We start from the raw sequence: 24,642 nt of genomic DNA on the forward strand, positions 1-24,642 counted from the left end.
TAAAAGTTACATTTCTAAAAAACTATAAAAACTATAAAAAATCGGAATGGATTCGTTAAAGAGCTAAAGATGATGAACATTTTAAAGTTTGAATGAAGTTTCTAGCACAAAGTATGAAGAAGTAGGTAAGGGCCAAAAAACTGGGGAGAACTAGAATAAGAAAGAAAGAAAGAAAGAAAGAAAGAAAGAAAGAAAGAAAGAAAGAAAGAAAGAAAGAAAGAAAGAAAGAAAGAAAGAAAGAAAGAAAGAAAGAGTGGGAATATTACAAGTTGGGCTAGCTTCTGCAAGCTAGCCCACCTAATGATAAACTCACAGATGGAGCAAACCAACCAGCTAGCCTGCATCGCCTCACCAGACCCAACCAGCTAGCCTGCATCGCCTCCCCAGACCCAACCAGCTAGCCTGCATTGCCTCACCAGACCCAAACATGCAAAGGGTCTGGAGCTGCTGAGTTTTATTTCATTTTTCCATTTATCACCGATGACAGACAAATGCCTTTGGACACAATTGAATAGACCTACAACCAATCAGAGGAAGGAAACATGGGTAAGTCGTTGTATCGTCTTATCAAGTGGGTATAATCGTTGTATCAAACCCGCCCCATATTAGATGGGAGTGTGGCCAAACTGATCTGCAGAGTGAAATAGAATGTGAGATCACATGATCAGGATGACGAAGCCAGGCTAGGAATCAACCGCTACCCTCTCCCTCTCTCTCTCACTCTCTCTTTTTTTCTTTCTCTCACTCCCTCTGTCTCTCCCTCTCTCTCTCAACTCAATTCAATTCAAATAGCTTTATTGGCATGCCTGTCCCTCTGGCTGTGGCAGAGCGCGCGGGTAAGGGTATTGTGCGTCCTTCTCCTAGTACTCTTGGGAGTTTCTTGTCATTAGACAACAATCAGCAATGGAATAATTTATTTAAATATCTTAAGTAATTGTGCCGTGTGTTTCTGCTTTTGTTCAATGCAGTAGAAAGTGCATCTCTGTTTCTAAGTGTCCCGTGTCACAGTAACCACACAGTCTCTGCTTCCCTATGTCTGCCTCTCTCAATAGAGCTGTGGTCACTCAGCCTGTATACATATATGCTCCCCCCATACTCTCTCTCTTTATCTCTCTCCCTCCCATACTCTATCTCTCTTTCCGTCTCATCTGTCATCCCTCTCTCATCCCTTTGTTTCTGTCTCTCTCATCTCTCTCTCCTGTCTGAGAGAGAGAGCGGTACTGGCAGACAGACAGTTTGAAGGGTCCAGCTCTGGGAGTATTTGTGAGGTCAGGCAGTGAGAGATATATATATAGAGAGAAAGAGAGACAAAGAGTGAGTACTGTGAGGTCAGGCAGTGAGAGAGGGAGAGAGAAACATGGAATTGAGAGAGAGAATGAAAGACAGAGAGAGGCAGAGAGAGAGAGACAGACAGACAGAGATAGAGTGACAGAGAGAGACAGAGAGAGAAAGAGACAGTGTATATACATATAATAGTAATATATACAGAGTACTTGTGAGGTCAGAGAGAGACAGAGAGATATATACTGTAGATAGAGAGAATACTTGTGAGGTCAGAGATAGAGAGAGAGAGATGGAGAGAGTCAACATGGTATATGACATATAATAGTCAGTTCAGAGATAGACAGAGAGAGAGGGAGAATGCTTGTGAGGTCAGAGATAGAGAGAGAGAGAGATGGAGAGAATGCTTGTGAGGTCAGAGAGAGACAGAGCGAGAGATGGAGAGAGTACTTGTGAGGTCAGAGAGAGACAGAAAGAGAGATGGAGACAGTACTTGTGAGGTCAGAGAGAGAGAGAGAGAGAGAGATGGAGAGAATGTTTGTGAGGTCAGAGAGAGACAGAGAGAGAGATGGAGAGAATGCTTGTGAGGTCAGAGAGAGAGAGATGGAGAGAGTACTTGTGAGGTCAGAGAGAGACAGAGAGAGAGATGGAGAGAATGTTTGTGAGGTCAGAGAGACAGAGAGAGATGGAGAGAATGCTTGTGAGGTCAGAGATAGAGAGAGAGAGAGATGGAGAGAATGCTTGTGAGGTCAGAGAGACAGAGCGAGAGAGATGGAGAGAATGCTTGTGAGGTCAGAGAGAGACAGAGAGAGAGAGATGGAGAGAATGCTTGTGAGGTCAGAGAGAGACAGAGAGAGAGAGAGATGGAGAGAATGCTTGTGAGGTCAGGCATCGCCAGGCTGCAGCGCAGAGCACCGCAACACATCCTTGGGGGAGGAGCCAAGGCATGTCTAATCAATCCATGGAAGCATTGTAAAATCAATGCCCTGTATAATTAGGACAATCCAAGGGTACAAAAACCCATGCACTTGTGCCTGGTCTGCAGTCTGACCTGCCCTCTGCAGTACTAACCACTGGACTCTCCACTCTCCCCTCCTCTTCTCTCTGTCGGTCTCCTCTCTACCACTCCTCTCTTCTCTCTCTACCAATCCTCTCCCAGTCTCTGTCACTGTGTGCGTGCATGCATGTGTGTGTGCGCGCGTGTCTAAGGCCAACAGATCCATCACCAGTAACACTGGTTGAGATTTCTAGTGTCTGAGTCAAAACTAATTTCATGTAAATAGTGCTGAATGTGTTCTAGGCACCCTGGGACATTCCAGTGTCCTCTGAACTTCACTCTCCTACGGCTGTATGTCATACTGTACCCTGGTGACTTATATATGTCATATACTGTACCCTGCTGACTATTATATGTCATATACTGTACCATGTTGACTATTATGTCATATACTGTACCCTGCTGACTATTATATATGTCATATACTGTACTGTACCATGTTGACTATTATATATGTCATATACTGTACTGTACCATGTTGACTATTATATATGTCATATACTGTACCCTGCTGACTATTATGTCATATACTGTACCCTGCTGACTATTATATATGTCATATACTGTACCCTGCTGACTATTATATATGTCATATACCATGTTGACTTATATATGTCATATAACCTGCTGACTATTATATATGGCATATACTGTACCCTGCTGACTATTATAAGTCATATGCCATGTTGACTATTATATATGGCATATATCCTGCTGACTATTATATATCTCATATACCATGTTGACTATTATATATGTCATATACCATGTTGACTATTATATGTCATATACCATGTTGACTATTATATATGTCATATACTGTACCCTGCTGACTATTATGTCATATACTGTACCCTGCTGACTATTATATATGTCATATACTGTACCCTGCTGACTATTGTATATGTCATATACCATGTTGACTAATATATGTCATATACCCTGCTGACTATTATATATGGCATATACTGTACCCTGCTGACTATTATATGTCATATGCCATGTTGACTATTATATACAGATGTGGGAACATAAGAATGTAACTTGCTGCAGCATTTCACGTCGCGGTATTTGGCAGGGAAATCCCGTTGGAAATCTCGTGGGATTTCAGACGGGTGTTATTTCGTTTTAGTGATGCACCACCGCCAGGTGGCGTCTTTGAGTAGATTTAGCAGGCTGGGCTCAGTGTTTTTCTCCTATAGTCTACGAATGAAGCATCATTCATTATTACGAACACCTATAATATATCTAGGCCTACAGTAGCCTATCTATCTCGGCAACTGACGTCGGGTCAAGACGTGGTGTCTGTTAAGTCAAATGCGCAAAATAACAGTATTGTAAATATATTTGTTAGTAAAGATATGGTGAACGTGGGGGTTTTGCGTTTTGTTTCTGGAACGCATTCAACTGTTAGGCTACTCGTAAACCCCGGAAGTAAATTTGAAGACAGGGCACCAGCTAATGTAGCCAAGTCTGAGCGCAGTAGGCTTTATGGCTTCAGCACGATACAAAGAAAAAATAAGCTTGATCGACTTGTGGATCCATACAAAATTGAAATAGTCGCCATGAGTAAAGATCACTCATTGCCAATCATATCCGGACATTAACTATCTTGTGCATAGCGGCAGGTTTGACAGTGAGACATCAACCGATAATTGTAATAATTCGATTATTGAAATGGTCTTGTGAACGCCTTTATCTGATTTCCAAAATCGGGGTAAGGTCCATAGGACGATTGTGGGTTTTCATTTGCACATAACTATATTTTAATAAAACATTGAAGTCCGCCTGTCAATGACTTTCCCTAAAATTGTGTTCTGTTGCACCCCCTATTGTTAAATTATAAATGAAAAAAACATACACAATATGTTGTTATTTGAATGATCTTGAATATATATATTCAAGATCATTCAAATAACAAAATATCGTGTATGTTTTTATTTATTTATACCGGCCGCCAGCTGTTCAATGAACGGCTATAGGGAATGCGCAGTTTCGCGCTGGCTACAGCCTATTATATGCACAGTTTCGCGCTATGTAGGCTATTATAAATAGGCCTAAGTATTATTCATTGAGGGAGCTTGGACTCGCTGGGGACTGGTGGAGAGACACAGAGCCTCCCCAGACGCGACATCTCCAGTTGGCTGTGTATTTGAGCTGCCGCCTCAACCGTGCGTATAAGAGCAGAGCGCATCATATAGCTACAACTAGTAGCCCATAGCCATTAAAACGGCTTATTGTTTTATTCATATATCAACTAGATAATTCGATAATAATGAGTAGCCTAGTAGGCTATAAAATGAATTCAATAGGGCAAGCCTTAAGTTGTAGCCTAGGCTACAGTACAATCACAAGACGCATAGGCCTAGCCTATCGTAAAAAGCGTTGCGTTCTCATAGGCCTATATTAACTTAGATAATTATTAATTATGCTCAGGTCATAATGTCCGTTGAAAATAATTCCCTCTAAGCAGAATTTGAATTGTATTAAAATAGGCTAAAGTTAAATTTCCACATATTCTGATTCCTTCTAGGTCTATATAAAAAAAAACATTTTTCTAATGTGTAGCCTATAGGCGATGAACAAAACAGCCACAATGTAGCCTGCTTAGCGAGCGAGAGGGCAGTCTACCATAAAGTGTATAACCATAATGTAATATATCTAGACTACATGCATTGTGGTATTTCTTTATATAGCCAATTGTTTCTCAATAAACAGTTAAGTCATCCTCTGAGTCCGAATGTAGGCTAATAGACCGGCAGCTCTAAATGCCTTCACAATCAATGAGACATGGTTGTAAAAATGATGTTTTATTGATGAAAAGGGTAAAACTGGAAAACATGGAGAGTCATTGCATTGATCGATGCAGTCCGCTACCAGCAAACACTGAAAATACAGGTCCTCCAGCGAACCTGGACTAGACTATTGTAACCCCCCCCCCCCCCAAATTCTTTTATATTCAAATAAACTGGATGAACCGGTTTCCTAGCCCTGGATCGTGGGAGGGGGGTAGCCTGCGTTAGCGGGTGCTTTGCCATGACCGGCCATTGAATTTATGTGTTGCCATTCATTTAAACCACCATCTCATCTAGACTACTTCTGTTGCTGCATTTTTACATTTATGCTTTCATGATTTTAGAGCGCAATAAACATTTTCCAGGATTCCAAAAAGTCCATCCATTCATCCAACTTTGTTCTGAGCGCAGCGCAGGCTGGTATCTACTGTCAAGGCTCACGACTGATGCACTCCCTTAACACGGAGTGTTTCTGGAACGCATTCAACTGGTAGGCTACTTGTAAACCCCGGAAGTAAATTTGAAGACAGGGCACCAGCTAATGTAGCCAAGTCTGAGCGCAGTAGGCTATATGGCTTCAGCACGATACAAAGAAAAAATAAGCTTGATCGACTTGTGGATCCATATAAAATTGACATAGTCGCCATGAGTAAAGATCACTCATTGCCAATCATATCCGGACATTAACTATCTTGTGCATAGATAGCGGCAGGTTTGACAGTGAGTGCCTTCACATGCACAATATACACAATATTTTGTTATTTGAATGATCTTGAATATATATATATTCAAGATCATTCAAATAAGAAAATATCGTGTACGTTTTTATTTATTTATACCGGCCGCCAGTCGTTCCATGAACGGCTATAGGGAATGCGCAGTTTCGCGCTGGCTACAGCCTATTATATGCACAGTTTCGCGCTACGTAGGCTATTACAAATAAGTATTATTCATTGGGAATAGCTTGGACTCGCTGGGGACTGGTGGAGAGACGCAGAGCCTCCCCAGACGCGACATCCTCCAGTTGGCTGAAGAGCTGCGCGCTCTGGCCTCCAAACAGCCACCGGCTGCGCCCCTCGCAGTGTCCACAGAAGAATACCCCCACCAAAATACCTGCATGGTGAAGACAAGCTGCAGAACTGTCTACCAATGCATGAAGTGCACCTAGCTGTCTGTGAGAGGCTATAGCAGAGGATATGTGCGAAGTGTATTTGAGCTGCCGCCTCAACCGTGCGTAAGAGCAGAGCGCATCATATAGCTACAACTAGTAGCCCATAGCCATTAAAACGGCTTATTGTTTTATTCATATATCAACTAGATAATTCGATAATAATGAGTAGCCTAGTAGGCTATAAAATGAATTCAATAGGGCAAGCCTTAAGTTGTAGCCTAGGCTACAGTACAATCACAAGACGCATAGGCCTAGCCTATCGTAAAAAGCGTTGCGTTCTCATAGGCCTATATTAACTTAGATAATTATTAATTATGCTCAGGTCATAATGTCCGTTGAAAATAATTCCCTCTAAGCAGAATTTGAATTGTATTAAAATAGGAAATGATTCCTTCTAGGTCTATATAAAAAAAAACATTTTTCTAATGTGTAGCCTATAGGCGATGAACAAAACAGCCACAATGTAGCCTGCTTAGCGAGCGAGAGGGCAGTCTACCATAAAGTGTATAACCATAATGTAATATATCTAGACTACATGCATTGTGGTATTTCTTTATATAGCCAATTGTTTCTCAATAAACAGTTATGTCATCCTCTGAGTCCGAATGTAGGCTAATAGACCGGCAGCTCTAAATGCCTTCCCAATCAATGAGACATGGTTGTAAAAATGATGTTTTATTGATGAAAAGGGTAAAACTGAAGAGTCATTGCATTGATCGATGCAGTCCGCTACCAGCAAACACTGAAAATACAGGTCCTCCAGCGAACCTGGACTAGACTATTGTAACCCCCCCCCCAAATTCTTTTATATTCAAATAAACTGGATGAACCGGTTTCCTAGCCCTGGATCGTGGGGAGGGGGGTAGCCTGCGTTAGCGGGTGCTTTGCCATGACCGGCCATTGAATTTATGTGTTGCCATTCATTTAAACCACCAACTCATCTAGACTACTTCTGTTGCTGCATTTTTACATTTATGCTTTCATGATTTTAGAGCGCAATAAACATTTTCCAGGATTCCAAAAAGTCCATCCATTCATCCAACTTTGTTCTGAGCGCAGCGCAGGCTGGTATCTACTGTCAAGGCTCACGACTGATGCACTCCCTTAACACGTCTCTTCCCAGACCATCAAGAGAATTTCAATATGAAAGACCTTGGGATTCCAGGAGTCAAGGCCGTTTCAGAGGGGGAGCGACATTCCGCCTGCGTTCTCGCTCGGAGCGGGCGACGCACGCGTCCTGCGCGCAGGGGAAAGCTGACTATAATTCAGCTCTTGTCGCGGGCGGGCGCGCAGCCTAGTTCCATATGAGAACACTCCTCGGTCCAATTCCGTATAGTAGATCAGCCTGTGTACTTTCAACGAATGTATTATTAGACATAATATCATAATAATATATAAAGCCTTCAACGACCTCCTGCTGCCTGCCTGATGGTCTCAGGGCTAAAGAGACCGCGCGATCATTCCTCTAGCTGCTTTGCTGCTAATGCGAGTTCGTCTCCGTTCCTGCCCGAGAAACAGAAGTTGAACTTATAGCATCAAAATAGCTACAGGAATCAACGTTGTAAAGTTAGCTATCTGCTTTTTAGCCACCGACAGCTACCGTTAATATTATGGAAGCTGCTGTCGTGAGCTAACGTGCTATCACGGTCTCATCGTGCAGCTTCACAGCCTGCTATTAGCAGACAGCATTAAGTTGACAAAATCACACTTGCACATCATTAGAATTCCAACCATTTATATGGGATTTATCATTCAACTAAACATGGAACCTGAATACTACCTGATATTTCAACCTGCTGCCATCAGTGATCGGCGCGTCTGCTTGTTTGAGTCATGAATATCTTACGCAGTTATATTCCATGTAGTGTCCCAAAACTGTTAAATCATTCCCCATGTAGTTCACTATGAGTCGCACTCAATACATCCATGGTAATAGGGAGTAGGGAGTGAGTGAACCATTTCAAACACATCTCTGGTCATCTCCGTTAGCCATCTTACTCGTCCTGATGCCATGTTCCATATGAGAACACTCAGCCTAATGTATTAAACTTCTACTTGTCCCGACAGTTAACAGATATAGACCCGGCGACAGTTACAGAGATAGAAACTATAAATAGATAGGCTTTGTTCGTAATAATTAAATTACAACCAGACAGACAAGGAGTTTGAGAACGGTAGGCTAATCTAATGTGCGAGCCAGCAATGGGTCAATGAGTAGTATTACTGCGCCCCTATGGGCAGGCGAGCGGTGGTGCGGAATGACGTAAAGCGCCTGTTAGAATACCGCGGGTCAAGTTACATTCTTATGTTCCCACATCTGTATGGCATATATCCTGCTGACTATTGTATATCTCATATACCATGTTGACTATTATATATGTCATATACCATGTTGACTATTACATGTCATATACCATTTTGACTACTATATATATATGTACTGTACCATGTTGACTATTATATATGTCATATACCATGCTGACTATTATGTCATATACCATGTTGACTATTATATGTCATATACCCTGTTGACTATTAAATGTCACATACCATGTTGACTACTGTATATAACATGTTGACTATTATATATGGCATATACTGTACCCTGCTGACTATTATATGTCATATACTGTACCATGCTATTATACATGTAATATACTGTACCCTGATGACTATTATATATGTCATATACCCTGCTGACAAGTATATATGTCATATACGACGTTGACTCTCTCTCCCTCCTATCTTCTAACCAGGTCCAGTGGATGCCCCACTGTCACCAGCAGACCTCCCGGAGTCCGATAGATACCCCCGTGTCTGCTGTGGATGTCGTAGCATGTCCGTAGGATGTCCTCTCTCCTATGATGCTTTTTTAGCCTCTCTTACTCTGAAATGTAATTTAATGTAATGTATTTGTCACAGGTTCAGGATCCCGGGCCACATCAACACAGACACAAGAGACAGGTCTAATAGAAAAATGGGTTAGATTTTATTCTTGCGCAACTAGTTAAAACAATCCTTAAAAGCAGGCACTCCTTTATATTCCCACATACAGATGTGGGAAGTTAGAAATGTCACATGCTGCAGCATTTCACCTTCGCGGTATTTGGCAGGGAAATCCCGTTGGAAATCTCGTGGGATTTCAGACGGGTGTTATTTCGTTTTAGTGATGCACCACCGCCAGGTGGCGTCTTTGAGTAGATTTAGCAGGCTGGGCTCAGGGTTTTTCTCCTATAGTCTACGAATGAAGCATCATTAAATATCACATTCTTTAATTTAAATGCTCTGTTGTAAAGCACTTTGAGCTGAATTTATCTGTATGAAAGGTGCTATACAAATAATGTTTAATTGTTATTATTACCTTGTTCCCTACTAACACACGCAGGTTGCGCAAACGTTCGACATACGGCCGCTATAGGTGACGATTCGTGTGCGCCGCGTGCGGAAATTACGCGGCCATTTACGGAAACGCGAGATCTGCCGTTTAGTAGACGCTACGTAAGAACGACACGTCATTCCGAAGTTGCGGCCGCGTGCAAAGAACGCACGTGATCACGTGGGCAGGAACCTCCGTCATAAACTCACCTGGCTGACACTAGATTAACAGGTATTTATATGACTTGGTCTGCACGTCTTTTTCGCACGGTGCAAATACGGTGCGGCCGCGTGCAAAAAACGTGGGCAGGAACCTCCGTCATAAACTCACCTGGCTGACACTAGATTTACAGGTATTTATATGACTTGGTCTGCACGTCTTTTTCGCACGGTGCAAATATGGTCACTTACTAAACCCTGACCACTGGCTATATTTAGCATTTGCAGTACCACTGGCTATATTTAGCATTTACCAGTACAAAAACAAATTAATGCTATATGGGGATATAGCAGCAAGCATTATGCTACAAACCAATATAAGACTGAACACCATTAACAGTTTAGAACATTTTATTACACAAAGTAGATTACAAATTAAAAGTATACATATTTACAAGGATGAGGTTTACGGTCTGTCACATTACGCATAGCCAGAAAAGCAAAAAAAAGCATGTACAAGCTCTGGCTAGCAACCCATTATCTGACAATTGCAAAAGTTCTAAAAACAAAAATGAAACAGTGCGCATTCTGTGGCAGGCAGACCGGGAACAGACCGTTGTATCCCACAAAAAAAAGGTTAAAATTTACAAAAACTATTTACAAAAAAGGCATCCATCCTTGCAGGCTGGAAAGGCAGGTTTAGGGAGACGGGCTGGGGGTCACCCACATCTGAATCGAGGGTCTGGGCAGAAGAGGTCATCCTCATCTGAATACTCCACTGTGGTCAGGGCTGGAGCTGCGGTCAGGGGCTGGGCTGGGGAGGTCAGCTGGGCTGGAGCAGATGCCTAAGGACATAATGAAATGGCTGTAAAAGCAAGTCGCATACGTTCATTGGAAGCGTGCCATGTCACTGGATACGAGAAAATTAACTGCCTGACATCACATACCTTTTTGAATCGAGCAGGGGCATGTTTCAGCATCTCCTGCAGCTGGGCAGACACCTCCGTCACAGTGGTGCTTGGCTTACAGGCCATAACTGCACCTTTTAACCAAAAAGGGAATGGTTTCAATGCACATGGCATGAAGCTCAGATATCGTGTCTGCAAAACATAAAGACAATCATTTACTTTTACATTTCCTTAACACTTCCCTGCAAAAATAAGGAACAAAGTTCTGCCCTGAAGTTACTCACCATCTTCCTTTGATGATCCTTGTCCTTCAGCTGCTCCTCCAAGACCAGCAGCTCCTCCTCCGTTTTAGCAGGGTGCAGGTCATCCAGTACTGCTCCCCGATAGCTGTCTGCAGACTCGCCGGACAGTCTCTGCTCCAGCCTCCAGCATGCTGCTCGTGCCTGGACGTCTGAAGGGCTGAAGGGCCTGGGCTCACAGCGCCTTGGCACAAAGGACCCGGGCGATGAACATCTACTGCCGAGTAGTGAGATGTGAGATGAGCGAATTAGTGAACTGAGTACATGAGTCTTCAGACAGTCCTGAGTTAACTGTAAGTGTGCAAATATGCATAGACATTTCACCAACACAAACATGCATGGATACCTGCATTGATAACTGGCAGAGCAGGCCTTCCGGCTCTGGCACCTGGCATAGCTGGTCTGGTGTGAGTTCTGCCGACCGGCTGCCTGGGCACTGGAACATATAGTAGAGGTAAATTAGCTCAGATTAGTCAACTCAAGTAGTACTCTTTTGGGACTGTTGAATGCACTTTATTATATTACCTTCGTCACTGGAGTCATAGCGTGTGTTGCGCTATCTCTTCCTTGTGTCTTGGGAGTTAATCCATTGATGACTGCTGCTCAAACACCTTCGCCAAGGCACTGGCTACTTCATAATGCTCTGTGTGTTCCTCAGCAGAGACAGAGGTCATGTTGTCATGGCTCCTCTTGATGTGCTTGTGGAGGTAGATCTGGGAGGTATAGGAGAATGGGCACTCAGAGCAGGAGAACACCCAAGTCTTGCACAGCAATGAGAGAGACCATTAAAAAGGATTATCTCACCTGTAGTACAAGTTCAAATATAGAGTGATTATACGTCATTGTAAATGAGAGCTTACTCTCAATTGATTCACGAGGTTAAATAAAGATTGAATGAATATGTAGCTAGTGGGGGGTTACAACCACACAACTGTGGAGAGAGAATGAGACACTTGGTTCCCTCCTCTACTGGTGTTCATGGCCATGGCCACACACCTGGAATACTCCAACCCTGATTTAAAGGCATAAAAGTGGGGAACACATTCTTGAGACGGTTCCTAAAACTGGAGGGGAAAAAAACGGGAAAATGATCTTCCCTCTCCTCATCACTCACTTCTGCATGGGGCTGAGCTCTACCCTGTCAGCAGTGGCAATACATGGGATAGCGGCTCAGCACACAGGAGAACTGCACAGAGAGGAAGGAGGAGAGAGAAAACCAACAACAAAAAAGGCAAGAAGGGTTAATAACTGAGCGAATCTTGCAAGTTTGCACTACAGGGAAGCAATTGCTCAATTTCCCTGATATTGTGGCGTCACTGGCGTCAGTGATGCGTCTTATGAATCTCACATGTCTACCGCTAACTCAATATCAATATTCCCATTTGTTTATCCCGTCTTTGGAAACGTATGTGCATTTGTACTTACGTGTGCCTGCCTATATTGATGATCAGGTGTTTCTCCACCTAAGGGCTGGCCAGACAGAACCATCAGAGACCATTGGGCTGAGCTGAGGAGAGAGCGACATGTTAGAGTGTATGTGTGCATATGTATATGGTGCTCTTCTGTTAATACTCATGAGGGCATTCAACTGAACAAGACTCACAGAGCCTGTGGTGCTGTCCCAGGACTGCCCCTGGCCACGCCTGTCCCCGTCTTAGCGCCTCTTCCTGCCCCGCTCACCTGCTTCTTGCTCAGTTCAAACAAGAACTGGGAGGTTGGCAACTGAGAGCATGGGAGGGGAGAGAGGGGGAGAGAGAGAGAAAGTGGGTGGGTGACCCTCTCGTTGGCTGACATGCACACTCCACAGGACCACGTGCCAAAAGCCAAGATGGCTGCTATAACAAATCCTGCTAGCTAGCCTAGCTCCGTTGTTGGGGCTTCTAGTGTTCTGTTAACGTTAAAATCGGAAAAATGAATGCCTAAAAACAAACACATACTAACGGTGTCGTGGGTTAATGCGAAATCAATGAGTAAGCTAATTATCGCATTTTATTCCAAGCGATGAAACAGTACGAACGTGCAGGAGCTCGCGCGAGCCTGCTATTAGGAAACAATGGCCCACGACAACACTTCATAAAAGTTATAGTGTACACAACTGAAATATTCTCACGTTGCCAAGCCAACATTATAATTTAAGCTACAATTACACAAAAGCGAACGTTTTAACAATAATTGCGAGAGTAATTTTACGTAGGCTACTTAGCTAGCCATGTACAGAAAAAGGCTAATCACGTTAGCTGGCTAGCTAGTTAGCCAACATTGGAAAGAGCATCTGCATATAGATAATCATTACAATAGGGTAGCTTGCACATAACGTTGGTGTTTTACTGGGACGATACCAAAATACATAGTATGTATGTATACATTGAAATTGAGATACTTACAGGATCTGTGTTGTCGACACAAAGACGGGAGTGTTGGTCTTTCTCAATAATTTCTGTATCAAACGGAGCGGAAGTTTCCAAGTGTGTCTTCTTCGCTGGGTTTAGTGGCGGATGTGCATACCGCCACCTACTGGCACAGAGTGTGTAACTTGTTTGTCTAGTGTCACCTAAAGTAGCCCAATGCTTTGCATTCTACGTTCACTGCTCAGCGTTCATTGCTCACATTTAGGTTGCAAAATTAGGACTTTATTCATAGGCATATTTTTTATCATTATTTTTATTAGGCCTAGACTGCAAATCTTTAGTGTTAATATTTACTGTAAATGAGAAATTACACACAAAACAGACATGCAGGATTTCTCCTCATTATTACAATTCTGTAACTGTATGACTTCAAAATTTATTTTAAAACCTAAGTAATTTACAAATGTTCTGACCCACTGTGACACATTTCCAATAAAGTCAGATTGGGACTGTGATCTAACCACATTGTCACGTTATTTAATTACATCGTAGTTACGGATTTAAGCAGCAGTGGCGGCTACGTTCCCTTACAGTGTCCTTGAGGACGGCTATTTTGGTTATTTTGCGACTGAAAAGGCAAGTGTCAGCTAGGTGTCAGCTAGGTCCGCTGCTGGTGACGTCGCAAAATTACCACAATTACACCAATGTGTCCCGTCAGTTTTACGTACTGTGTTAGTAGGGTTCTCAAACACATGTTTTCTCCATCTGGATGTAATTTAATTATTACGAACACCTATATCTAGGCCTACAGTAGTATCTTTCTCGGTAACTGACGTCGAGTCAAGACGTGGTGGCTGTTAAGTCAAATGCGCAAAATAACAGTATTGTAAATATATTTGTTAGTAAAGATGTGGTGAACGTGAGGGTTTTGCATTTTGTTTCTGGAATGCATTCAACTGGTAGGCTACTCGTTAACCCCGGAAGTAAATTTGAATACGGGGCACCAGCTAATGTAGCCAAGTCAGCGCAGTAGGCTATATGGCTTCAGCACGATACAAAGAAAAAATAAGCTTGATCGGAGGTGTGGATCCATACAAAATTGACATAGTCGCCATGAGTAAAGATCACTCATTGCCAATCATATCTGGACATTAACTATCTTGTGCATAGCGGCAGTTTTGACAGTGAGTGCGTTCACATGCACACTATACGCCGATCAACCGATAATTGTAATAATGCGATTATTGAAATGGTCTTGTGAACGCTTTTATCTGATTTCCAAAATCGGGGTAAGGTCTTAGAACCGCCAAAGACGTCCATTGGACGATTGTGGGTTTTCATTTGCACATAACTATATTTTAATAAAACATTGAAGTCCGCCTGTCAATGACTTTCCCTAAAATTGTGTTCTGTTGCACCCCCAATTGTTAAATTCTGCCAATATGTATATCGACCCAATATATATATATATATTCAAGATCATTCAAATAACAAAATATCGTGTATGTTTTTATTTATTTATACCGGCCGCCAGCCGTTCAATGAACGGCTATAGGGAATGCGCAGTTTCGCGCTGGCTACAGCCTATTATATGCACAGTTTCGCGCTATGTAGGCTATTATAAATAAGTATTATTCATTGGGGGAGCTTGGAGTCGCTGGGGACTGGTGGAGAGACGCAGAGCCTCCCCAGACGCGACATCCTCCAGTTGGCTGAAGAGCTGCGCGCTCTGGCGTCCAAACAGCCACCGGCGGCGCCCCTCGCAGTGTCCACAGAAGAATACCCCCCCAAAAAAACCTGCATGGTGAAGACAAGCTGCAGCAAGAACAGAACTGTCTACCAATGCATGAAGTGCACCATAGCTGTCTGTGGCAGTTGCACTGCCAAGGTGCAGAGGATATGCGCGAAGTGTATTTGAGCTGCCGCCTCAACCGTGCGTAAGAGCGCATCAACTCGTCACGAGTTACTCGTGTATAGCTACAACTAGTAGCCCATAGCCATTAAAATGGCTTATTGTTTTATTCATATATCAACTAGATAATTTGATAATAATGAGCAGCCTAGTAGGCTATAAAAGGAATAGGGCCTAAGCCATAAGTTGTAGCCTAGGCTACAGTACAATCACAAGACGCATAGGCCTAGCCTACCGTAAAAAGCGTTGCGTTCTCATAGGCTTATGAACTTAGATAATTATTAATTAGATAAGTATTATGTATCTACGTTCTATGCTGCATCTGTACAGTAGACTACTGTTTTATTTGGATCCTTGGCCAAAATGCTGTTCTTGTAGCCGTTTCATCGATTCTTCTCCTTTTGTGAAGTGTAGGCTATATTCTTGTTAAAGTGCGGCCTAGGCTTTATTCTAAAAAATATGAGAAAGGCGTCACATACAAATAATATGTTGCTTTTAGTAACATTAAAAACAATCCAAATGCAAATCATGCAAAGTTGAAGGCCACGACTTCATCAGTTAGGCTAGTGTTGGCATGATCTATAGATGCTCAGGTCATAATGTCCGTTGAAAATAATTCCCTCTAAGCACAATTTGAATTCTATTAAAATAGGCTAAAATTTAATTTCCACATATTCAGATTCCTTCTATATTATTATTATATTTTTTTTTAAAAGCTAACAAAAGCTGGGGCAGTCTATAAACTGGGGCCGTCTCATTCATTACAGCGACAGGCACTAGCCTGGCAGACTGCATCGAATAGTTATCAAACAAGCTTGGGAACTAACGTTAGCTGGCATAATCCAATAATTCCCCAAAAAGAACCCCTCCACTGCACAAGCTTTTTACAAAACCTAGCTAATAAGCACAAGCTACTGAGTGCAACGTTAGCCCTGCTAACGGAGAGAACAGATTTGGAGGAGATTGTTGCAGCTGGTGCTAAATGAGGCAAAGGAACATGTCAAATAGAATACAACAAACATGCGGAAATTTATTCAATCACTTCTTCTTACGGCTTTCCAGCAGTGTCGATGCAACTATTACTGCCCACCTCAGAATATTGCTACATACTTCACGTCCGGATGTAAACAAGCCGGATTGCCAGATTGGTGCTCCAGCCCCAATGAGTGCTCCAAATCCCCCCAATGCGATAAATACCCGGCCAAATATTATATATTTATTTAGTATAATATATATCTATATATCATAATACATGTTCAGAAAAATGCCTTTCAGCTCAAATTCCGAAAATAATAACTAATGTGGTAAAACTGCAACACAAGCCTACCCCAGCGGCTTAGCTTAATCCGACCGGGCCTGAGTAAACATAGAATTCATCCATAAATCTATCCATAAATCTATCCATAAATTGCTCAATTGGTGAATAGTCCTACATCATACTGCACCAATGTGTTCTTATTTTTTAAGTGTTATTAGTGATATGCTTTCTATTTGATAATAGGGCTTGGGAAAATGTAGTCCCAGACACGACCATCTTCTTTCTACATAGGTGTATCTATTTGTAGCCCAAGCCGATATAGCCGCATTTGGTGTCACAAACACACACACGAGCGCCATCTAGCGGCCACTGTGTGTCAATAACAGCCTCCCATTTTAAAGACTGCGGGGGCTTTTGACCCACTCCGCGGCGAAGCTGGTAAGTTTCAAATGCTTGGCGCTGCTAGTGTTAATGTGTAGCCTAGGCTATAGGCTTCTGCGACGAACAAAACAGCCACAATGTAGCCTGCTTATAGCGAGCGAGAGGGCAGTCTACCATAAAGTGTATAACCATAATGTAATATATCTAGACTACATGCATTGTGGTATGTATTTATATAGCCCAGCCTGCCTATCAATTGTTTCTCAATAAACAGTTATGTCATCCTCTGAGTCCGAATAAGTAGGCTAATAGACCGGCAGCTCTAAATGCCTTCCCAATCAATGAGACATGGTTGTAAAAATGATGTTTTATTGATGAAAAGGGTAAAACTGAAAAACATGGAAAGAGCCATTGCATTGATCGATGCAGTCCATTCAAATAGGCATCAAAAGATAAATTAGGCCCATTTAAAATGACCAATTACATCTTCAAATCCCTTCTAATCTTGGCCTTTGATAGGGTTTTTTCCCGCCCTACTGCCAATTAAATCTGGACATTAACTATCTTGTGCATACAGAGCACAAACAATGAAACAATGAAACAAATAGATTTCCTCTCTGTCTGTCTGTGGCATTCGCTACCAGCAAACACTGAAAATACAGGTCCTCAATTTATTTAGATTAGACTAGCCTATCCAACTGGACCACTCCAATGAATGTTGAACGTAGACTACGTTTTACAGAATAGGTCTACAATGTCCACACATGCATGCGCCATATCTGACTAGCTCGCCACTCGCCAGCGAACCTGGACTAGACTATTGTAACCCCCCCCCTACAAATTATTTCATATTCAAATAAACTGGATGGACCGGTTTCCTAGCCCTGGATCATGGGGAGGGGGGTAGCCTACGTTAGCGGGTGCTTTGCCATGACCGGCCATTCCACAGGTGTTGGATTGAATTCGCTAGTTTGATTGATAGATGGATGGATTTAACGTCCAAAGTTTTGTGCAAGTATTGTATAGGCCCATGTGTAAGAGATGAATGGCTGTAACCATGAACTCAGCCAGAGGTAGGCCCTACTGTAGATTATCAGCATTATCACCAGTCTCAATTGATGCTTTCCTCTAGGCTACGTGTTGCCATTCATTTAAACCACCATCTCACCTAGACTACTTCTGTTGCTGCATTTTTACATTTATGCTTTCATGATTTTAGAGCGCAACAACATTTTCCAGGATTCCAACAAGTCCATCCATTCATCCAACTTTGTGCTGAGCGCAGCGCAGGCTGGTAGCCTACTGTCAAGGATCACGACTGATGCACTCCCCAAACACGTCTCGCAACTCCCCAGACCATCAAGAGAATTTCAATATGAAAGACCTTGGGATTCCAGGAGTCAAGGCCGTTTCAGACGGGGAGCGATATTCCGCCTGCGTTCTCGCTCGGATCAGCGGGGGACACACGCGTCCTGCGCGCAGCGGGGAAAGCTGACTACAATTCAGCTCTTGTCGCGGGCGGGCGTGTGCACGAAACGAGCACGCGCGCGACAATTTCACAGGGTCGCGCCCGCTTGCCGCTCCGCCCCAGATTGTCCGCGGCTCCCAAATTGTCCGCTCGCCTCTCTCATTGAAAATGAATTACAATGCGCGGATATCGCTCCTCATCTGAAACGGCCTCAAGAAGAGCCAAGAGAAGGACAAAAATGAAACCACAAACGTTACTACTGGTCTTGAAACAACTGTGTTAGCCTAGTTCCATATGAGAACACTACTCGGTCCAATTCCGTATAGTAGATCAGCCTGTGTCCACGTAGTTGCTAGCTAACTGGTGTGTAGGGGAAAACCGGGTCAAAAGTCGCACTTTTTGGTTTGATTCCATTTACTCCGAAATTAATAGAGATAGAGATTCCACATTTTATGACAAACAACTTGCACATGTCCTTCACTATTATCAACTGTAATGTACGTGCTAGGATATAAGAGTTTAACATAAATAGGGCGAGAACGGAGCGCAATGCGAATGGTCTCAGGGCTAAAGAGACCGCGTGTCGTTTTCCTCACCCTAACTATTGGCATGCTATCAATGAAAGAAAATACATTGTAAATAAACATGGTTTTAGGCTATTGTTTTTATGTAGGCCTATAGGTTAAGCTATTTGTGTTCATAAGGTAACGTCATTGTAAACGAAAGTAGCCTATAGCCTATAATCCAATTGACTGGAACCAGGGGGTTTGACAAAAGTTAAGAGGCAAAATAATTTGTCTTGACTGCATTCAAGATGTATCTTTCACATTAAAACTACATACAAAGCTGACCAATAGCATTAGAAAGATCTCTTCGAGAGCATTCATTTCACCTGTTCATTCTGCCCAAATGTCACTCGCGCACCCCTCTGGTTCTAAGCCATCACAATGCAACTTCTGTCCCTCTACGGGATGCGACTTTTGTCCCGCCACGGTCTCCTGTCATTTCTCCCTGGCTTGCAGGCACGACTTGCTCGCACGAAACTTGAAAGCTATGTTATCATGTAGCCAGTAGATATGCTAAGAAAATTGCATATGTTTGCAAACTAAAACAAGTGAACACAATTTTACAATCGAAAAATGCTTATGAGACCATTATTTTACTTATATGGGGCAAAAGTGGTCTCTTCCTGCTTCTGCCTAAGCCCTCCACAATACCACAACACAACGGTGTCATGTTTTACCGAAGGAGAAGTGAAGAAGACGGTAGCTATCAGTAGCTAAAGCAGTTAGCTAATGTTAAGATCATTCCTCTAGCTGCTTTGCTGCTAATGCGAGTTTGTCTCCGTTCCTGCCCGAGAAACAGAAGTTGAACTAATAGCATCAAAATCAAAATAGCTACAGGAATCATCGTTGTAAAGTTAGCTTTCTGCTTTTTAGCCACCGACAGCTACCGTTAATATTATGGAAGCTGCTGTCGTTAGCTAACTTGCTATCACGGTCTTATCGTGCAGCTTCACAGCCTGCTATTAGCAGACAGCACTAAAGTTGACAAAATCACACTTGCACATCGTTAGAATTCCAACCATTTATATGGGATTTATCATTCAACTAAACATGGAACCTGAATACAACCTGATATTTCAACCTGCTGCCATCAGTGATCGGCGCGTCTGCTTGTTTGAGTCATGAATATCTTACGCAGTTACATTCCATGTAGTGTCCCAAAACTGTTAAATCATTCCCCATGTAGTTCACTATGAGTCGCACTCAATACATCCATGGTAATAGGGAACAGGGAGTGAGTGAACCATTTCAAACACATCTCTGGTCATCTCCGTTAGCCATCTTACTCGTCCTGATGCCATGTTCCATATGAGAACACTCAGTTAGCCTAATGTATTAAACGTCTACTTGTCCCGACAGTTTACAGATATAGACCCGGCGACAGTTACAGAGAAACTATAGATAGATAGGCTTTGTTCGTAATAATTAAATTACAACCAGACAGAGAACAAGGAGTTTGAGAACAAGGTAGGCTCATCTAATGTGCGAGATGAGCTACAGCAATGGGTCAATGAGTAGTATTACTGCGCCCCTATGGGCATGCGAGCGGTGGTGCGGAATGCCGTAAAGCGCCTGTTAGAATACCGCGGGTCAAGTTAGATTCTTATGTTCTCACATGTGTACCATGTTGACTACTGTATATAACATGTTGACTATTATATATGGCATATACTATGTTGACTATTATATATGTCATATACCATGTTGACTACTCTAAATAACATGTTGACTATTGTATTTGTCATATACCAGGATGACTACTGTATATGTCATACACAGTACCAGGTTGACTACTGTATGTTGGCTTTTAAACTGACCCCAAGTGTTGAGTCTGATCCTTCTATCTGAGCCCGACATCTGTGATTGGTTGCTGTTCAGCACTTCCTGGTTCTACATGCTGATGAGCGGCCTCTAGCCATGTGGGGCTGACAAAAGTATGCATTTCCAATACCTGAGGTCCTCCAGACTCGTCAACACGCTCACACACACACACACATACACACAGACTATGAAGTCCTCCAGACGTCCATTAATGATGAGTCCTGTATGTCTTAAAACAGGGACGGCACAACGATAAAATACATTATGGATTACCTACAGACAAGGCCCTGAACCTGGTCCAACAACACACACTCACACACGCGCACACACACATCTCAGTGTAATCTATGTAAGTGTTTTTACACTCCACCCTTCCTCCCTATCTCTGTTCTCCCCTTCCATCCCTCTCTCTCCCTGTTTCCTCCCTCTCTCCATCTTCCCTATCTCCTCCATCCTCCCTGTCTCCATCATCCCTCTCTCCTCCATCCTCCTTCTCTCCATCCTCCCTCTCTCCATCTTCCCTCTCTCCTCCATCCTCCTTCTCTCCATCTTCCCTCTCTCCATCCTCCTTCTCTCTATCCTCCCTCTCTCCATCTTCCCTCTCTCCTCCATCCTCCTTCTCTCCATCCTCCTTCTCTCCATCCTCCCTGTCTCCATCCTCCCTCTCTCCATCCTCCCTCTCCACTCAAACAGTGGTCAGCTCCTGCCTCTCACCCATACATCTGCTATTACAGTACATTCAATCTTCAATCATCCACTTCAATCACCTCTCTCTCTCTATGTCTCTCTCTTTACCTTTAGGAGTATATGGAGGAGAGAGGGAAGAGAGATGAAAGAGAGAGGAAAGAGAGAGGGAGGAGAGGGAGGAGAGACAGAGGAGAGAGGGAGGAGAGATTGAGGAGAGAGGGAGGAGAGATGGAGGAGAGAGGGACGAAAGAGAGATGGGAGAGAGGGAGGAGAGAGGGAGGAGAGAGGAAAGAGAGAGGGAGGAGAGATGGAAGAGAGAGGGAGGAGAGAGGGTGGAGAGAGGGAGGAGAGACAGAGGAGAGAGGGAGGAGGACTCTATGTCCTCTGCTGTACAGTGCAGTCTTGGACAGAGTGCTGGAGTGAGTCCTGCCTGCCCTTAGTGCTGCCGCCAGGCCGCAGTACAGCCCCTCAGCCACTAGAGGGAGACTGTCACCAGGCTTCCTTCCTGTGCAGTCTCCAGGTGCTGATACAGCCACGGTGTCCTCTAACTCCTAGAACATTTCCTGTGTTCAGCTGTTCTCTTGAATGGTAATACATATAATATAATATAATATAATATACACCGACGTTCATATGCGATTACAACGATGGGTAATAAAGGGCTGGATGGAGGAAGCTGACACAATAGAGAGAGAGAATGCTGACTCCAGGGAAGTAGAGCACTCTTCCCAGCTCTCAGCATCAAGCATTGATTCTCAGAGCTCACGACCTGCAGGGTGGGGGCCCTGTCCCCACACAACCCTGCATTCAGCCTCCGTCTGTGTTTCTGTGTGTGTGTGTGTGTGTGCGCGCGTGCGTGTATTTGTGTGTGTGGGTGTCCATCCTGACCGTCCATGCTCCATTACTGACCGTGCTGAGGGATGATGTAATGTGTTTAAGGTTCTCTGTGTTTCTCTAACTTCTGTGTAGTTTACTGTTCAGCCCCGGTGCATCCCATAAAGAACACTCTGTCAATGAAAGAGATCTGCTGAAGCCAGAGACTGGAATCATCTGCAAAAAACACTAAAACTAGACATTTAAAAAAGAAAAGAAAAAAAGTCAGTTTTTAAGGACTCTATTATGGACATTTTCACTGACACTTGCAGCTGTTTCCTGAAACTCTAATATGCCATAACAATCTATTTGACAGCCTGTAGAGCCATATTGTGAACCCGGAAATGCTGAGTACCCCAAAGTTTAAGTTACAAATGTACAGTACTTAGAAACTGCATAATGCTGATTTGCATATGTTAGGCACTAACACTCAAAATTAGCATTAATGAGCATAATTGCCTATTTGGACAATACTTCAGCCACCGGAGGTGTTGAAGCACTGGATAAGACAAGAAAGTCCAACAGACACAAAGACCGCCACCCTCCACAATATCATAAATGGCCAGGTGGCGGATAAAAAAGTGAATGTACAAGATGCATTGAAGATGGGACAGGACACGAGCACACTGTTCTCTTCCTCACTTCCTGAGGGATTTCTATGGCGTCACATTTATGTCAAAAGTCAAGAGCGCGTAAAACACACTCACGGTCAGATTATTTTATTTCACACACGCTGATATTAACTGCGCACTCGCACGATATAATGGTGCGTTCGTTTGTGGTCGGAGGTGGCAAGTCGCAAGTAGCAAAATACCTACCTCCGACCTGTGTGCATTCGAGCTATATACCATTATATCACAGTTACCTAGTTATATCTAGTGCATTCGAGCAACTGGGAGCTGAGAAACATCCGAATTTGCGACGAGGAAGTGCGAGTTCATGCGGTGTTTTATGGTGCATTCGTTTGTGGTCGGAGGTGGCAAGTCGCAAGTGGCAAAATACCTACCTCCGACCTGTGTGCATTCGAGCTATATACCATTATATCACAGTTACCTAGTTATATCTAGTGCATTCGAGCAACTGGGGGCTGAGAAACATATCCGAATTTGCGACGAGGAAGTGCGAGTTCATGAGGTGTTTTATTTAATCATTCCTAGTAGCAAGTCGCAATTTGCCACCTCCCAGTTATAAACGAACGCACCATTATTTAATCATTCCTAGTAGCAAGTCGCAATTTGCCACCTCCCAGTTAGAAACGAACGCACCATAAGTCCTCGCGCACAAATTCGACAACCGAGAACGATACAGGCTGCCGCGGGCGTATGGAGCCACCACGCGCAAAAGTATCTGCTAGTCGAGCACTTTCTCCTCGCGCTATGTTCAGTTCTGCTCGCATGCACTTGATTTCTGTGCTCACAGTGCAGCTCTGCGCGTGGGACTCGGCCTCTCTTGTTCGACGTTAAATTCTGCGAGCTCGATGAAAATCTGATTGACAATTTGGGGCGGATACCAAGGGAGGAACAACCCTCTTGTGATTGGTCAATTTCAACGTGGTCACACCCACACGATTCTCCTTGCATCTTGATTGACAGCTTCATTTAACTGAACAACAGGCAGACAGACAGTTTGGCCAGATGGTGGCAGTAATGCGCATAGCGTTGTTTGCCAATTCTCCTTTGGCTTATTATGATTCTGATTCTGATGATGATGATTATTGTTGTTGTAGTTATTGTTATTATTATTGTATAATTGTTATATTAACATGATTGATTTTAAGTAGGCTACTATTCATAATAATACTGTTAGCTATAGCCTACATTGTAGCTGTAGGTGACATTGGTGGTATACATATTACAGAGTCACTAGGCCTATACAGACGTGGGAAGTTAGAAATGTCACATGCTGCAGCATTTCACCTTCGCGGTATTTGGCAGGGAAATCCCGTTGGAAATCTCGTGGGATTTCAGGCGGCTGTTATTTCGTTTTAGTGATGCACCACCGCCAGGTGGCGTCTTTGAGTAGATTTAGCAGGCTGGGCTCAGTGTTTTTCTCCTATAGTCTACGAATGAAGCATCATTAAATTTCACATTCTTTAATTTAAATGCTCTGTTGTAAAGCACTTTGAGCTGAATTTATCTGTATGAAAGGTGCTATACAAATAACGTTTAATTGTTATTATTAGCTTGTTCTCAAACACATGTTTTCTCCATCTGGATGTAATTAAATTATTACGAACACCTATATCTAGGCCTACAGTAGCCTATCTATCTCGGTAACTGACGT

The 24,642-nt window shown here is 43.1% G+C and overlaps 1 protein-coding gene across 1 annotated transcript in view; it reads right to left on the reverse strand.

Annotated features, from left to right (window-relative positions):
- The window catches only part of LOC311307283 (uncharacterized protein), a gene marked incomplete at its 3' end in the record, with an annotated part of 34,123 nt that extends 22,435 nt beyond the window's left edge, over positions 1 to 11,688 (reverse strand). The window contains exons 1-3 of the mRNA XM_084436080.1: positions 11,571 to 11,688; positions 11,392 to 11,474; positions 11,031 to 11,262 (exon numbers count right to left, since the gene is read on the reverse strand). Of these exons, the coding sequence (XP_084292206.1) occupies positions 11,031 to 11,262; positions 11,392 to 11,474; positions 11,571 to 11,588 (333 nt within the window). The 5' untranslated portion in view covers positions 11,589 to 11,688. The remainder of the gene's footprint in view (positions 1 to 11,030; positions 11,263 to 11,391; positions 11,475 to 11,570) is intronic.
- Positions 11,689 to 24,642: the final 12,954 nt, after the last annotated feature.

Source organism: Borostomias antarcticus (genome assembly GCF_949987555.1).
Source record: "Borostomias antarcticus genome assembly, chromosome: 3".
NCBI classification, from domain to species: domain Eukaryota; kingdom Metazoa; phylum Chordata; class Actinopteri; order Stomiiformes; family Stomiidae; genus Borostomias; species Borostomias antarcticus.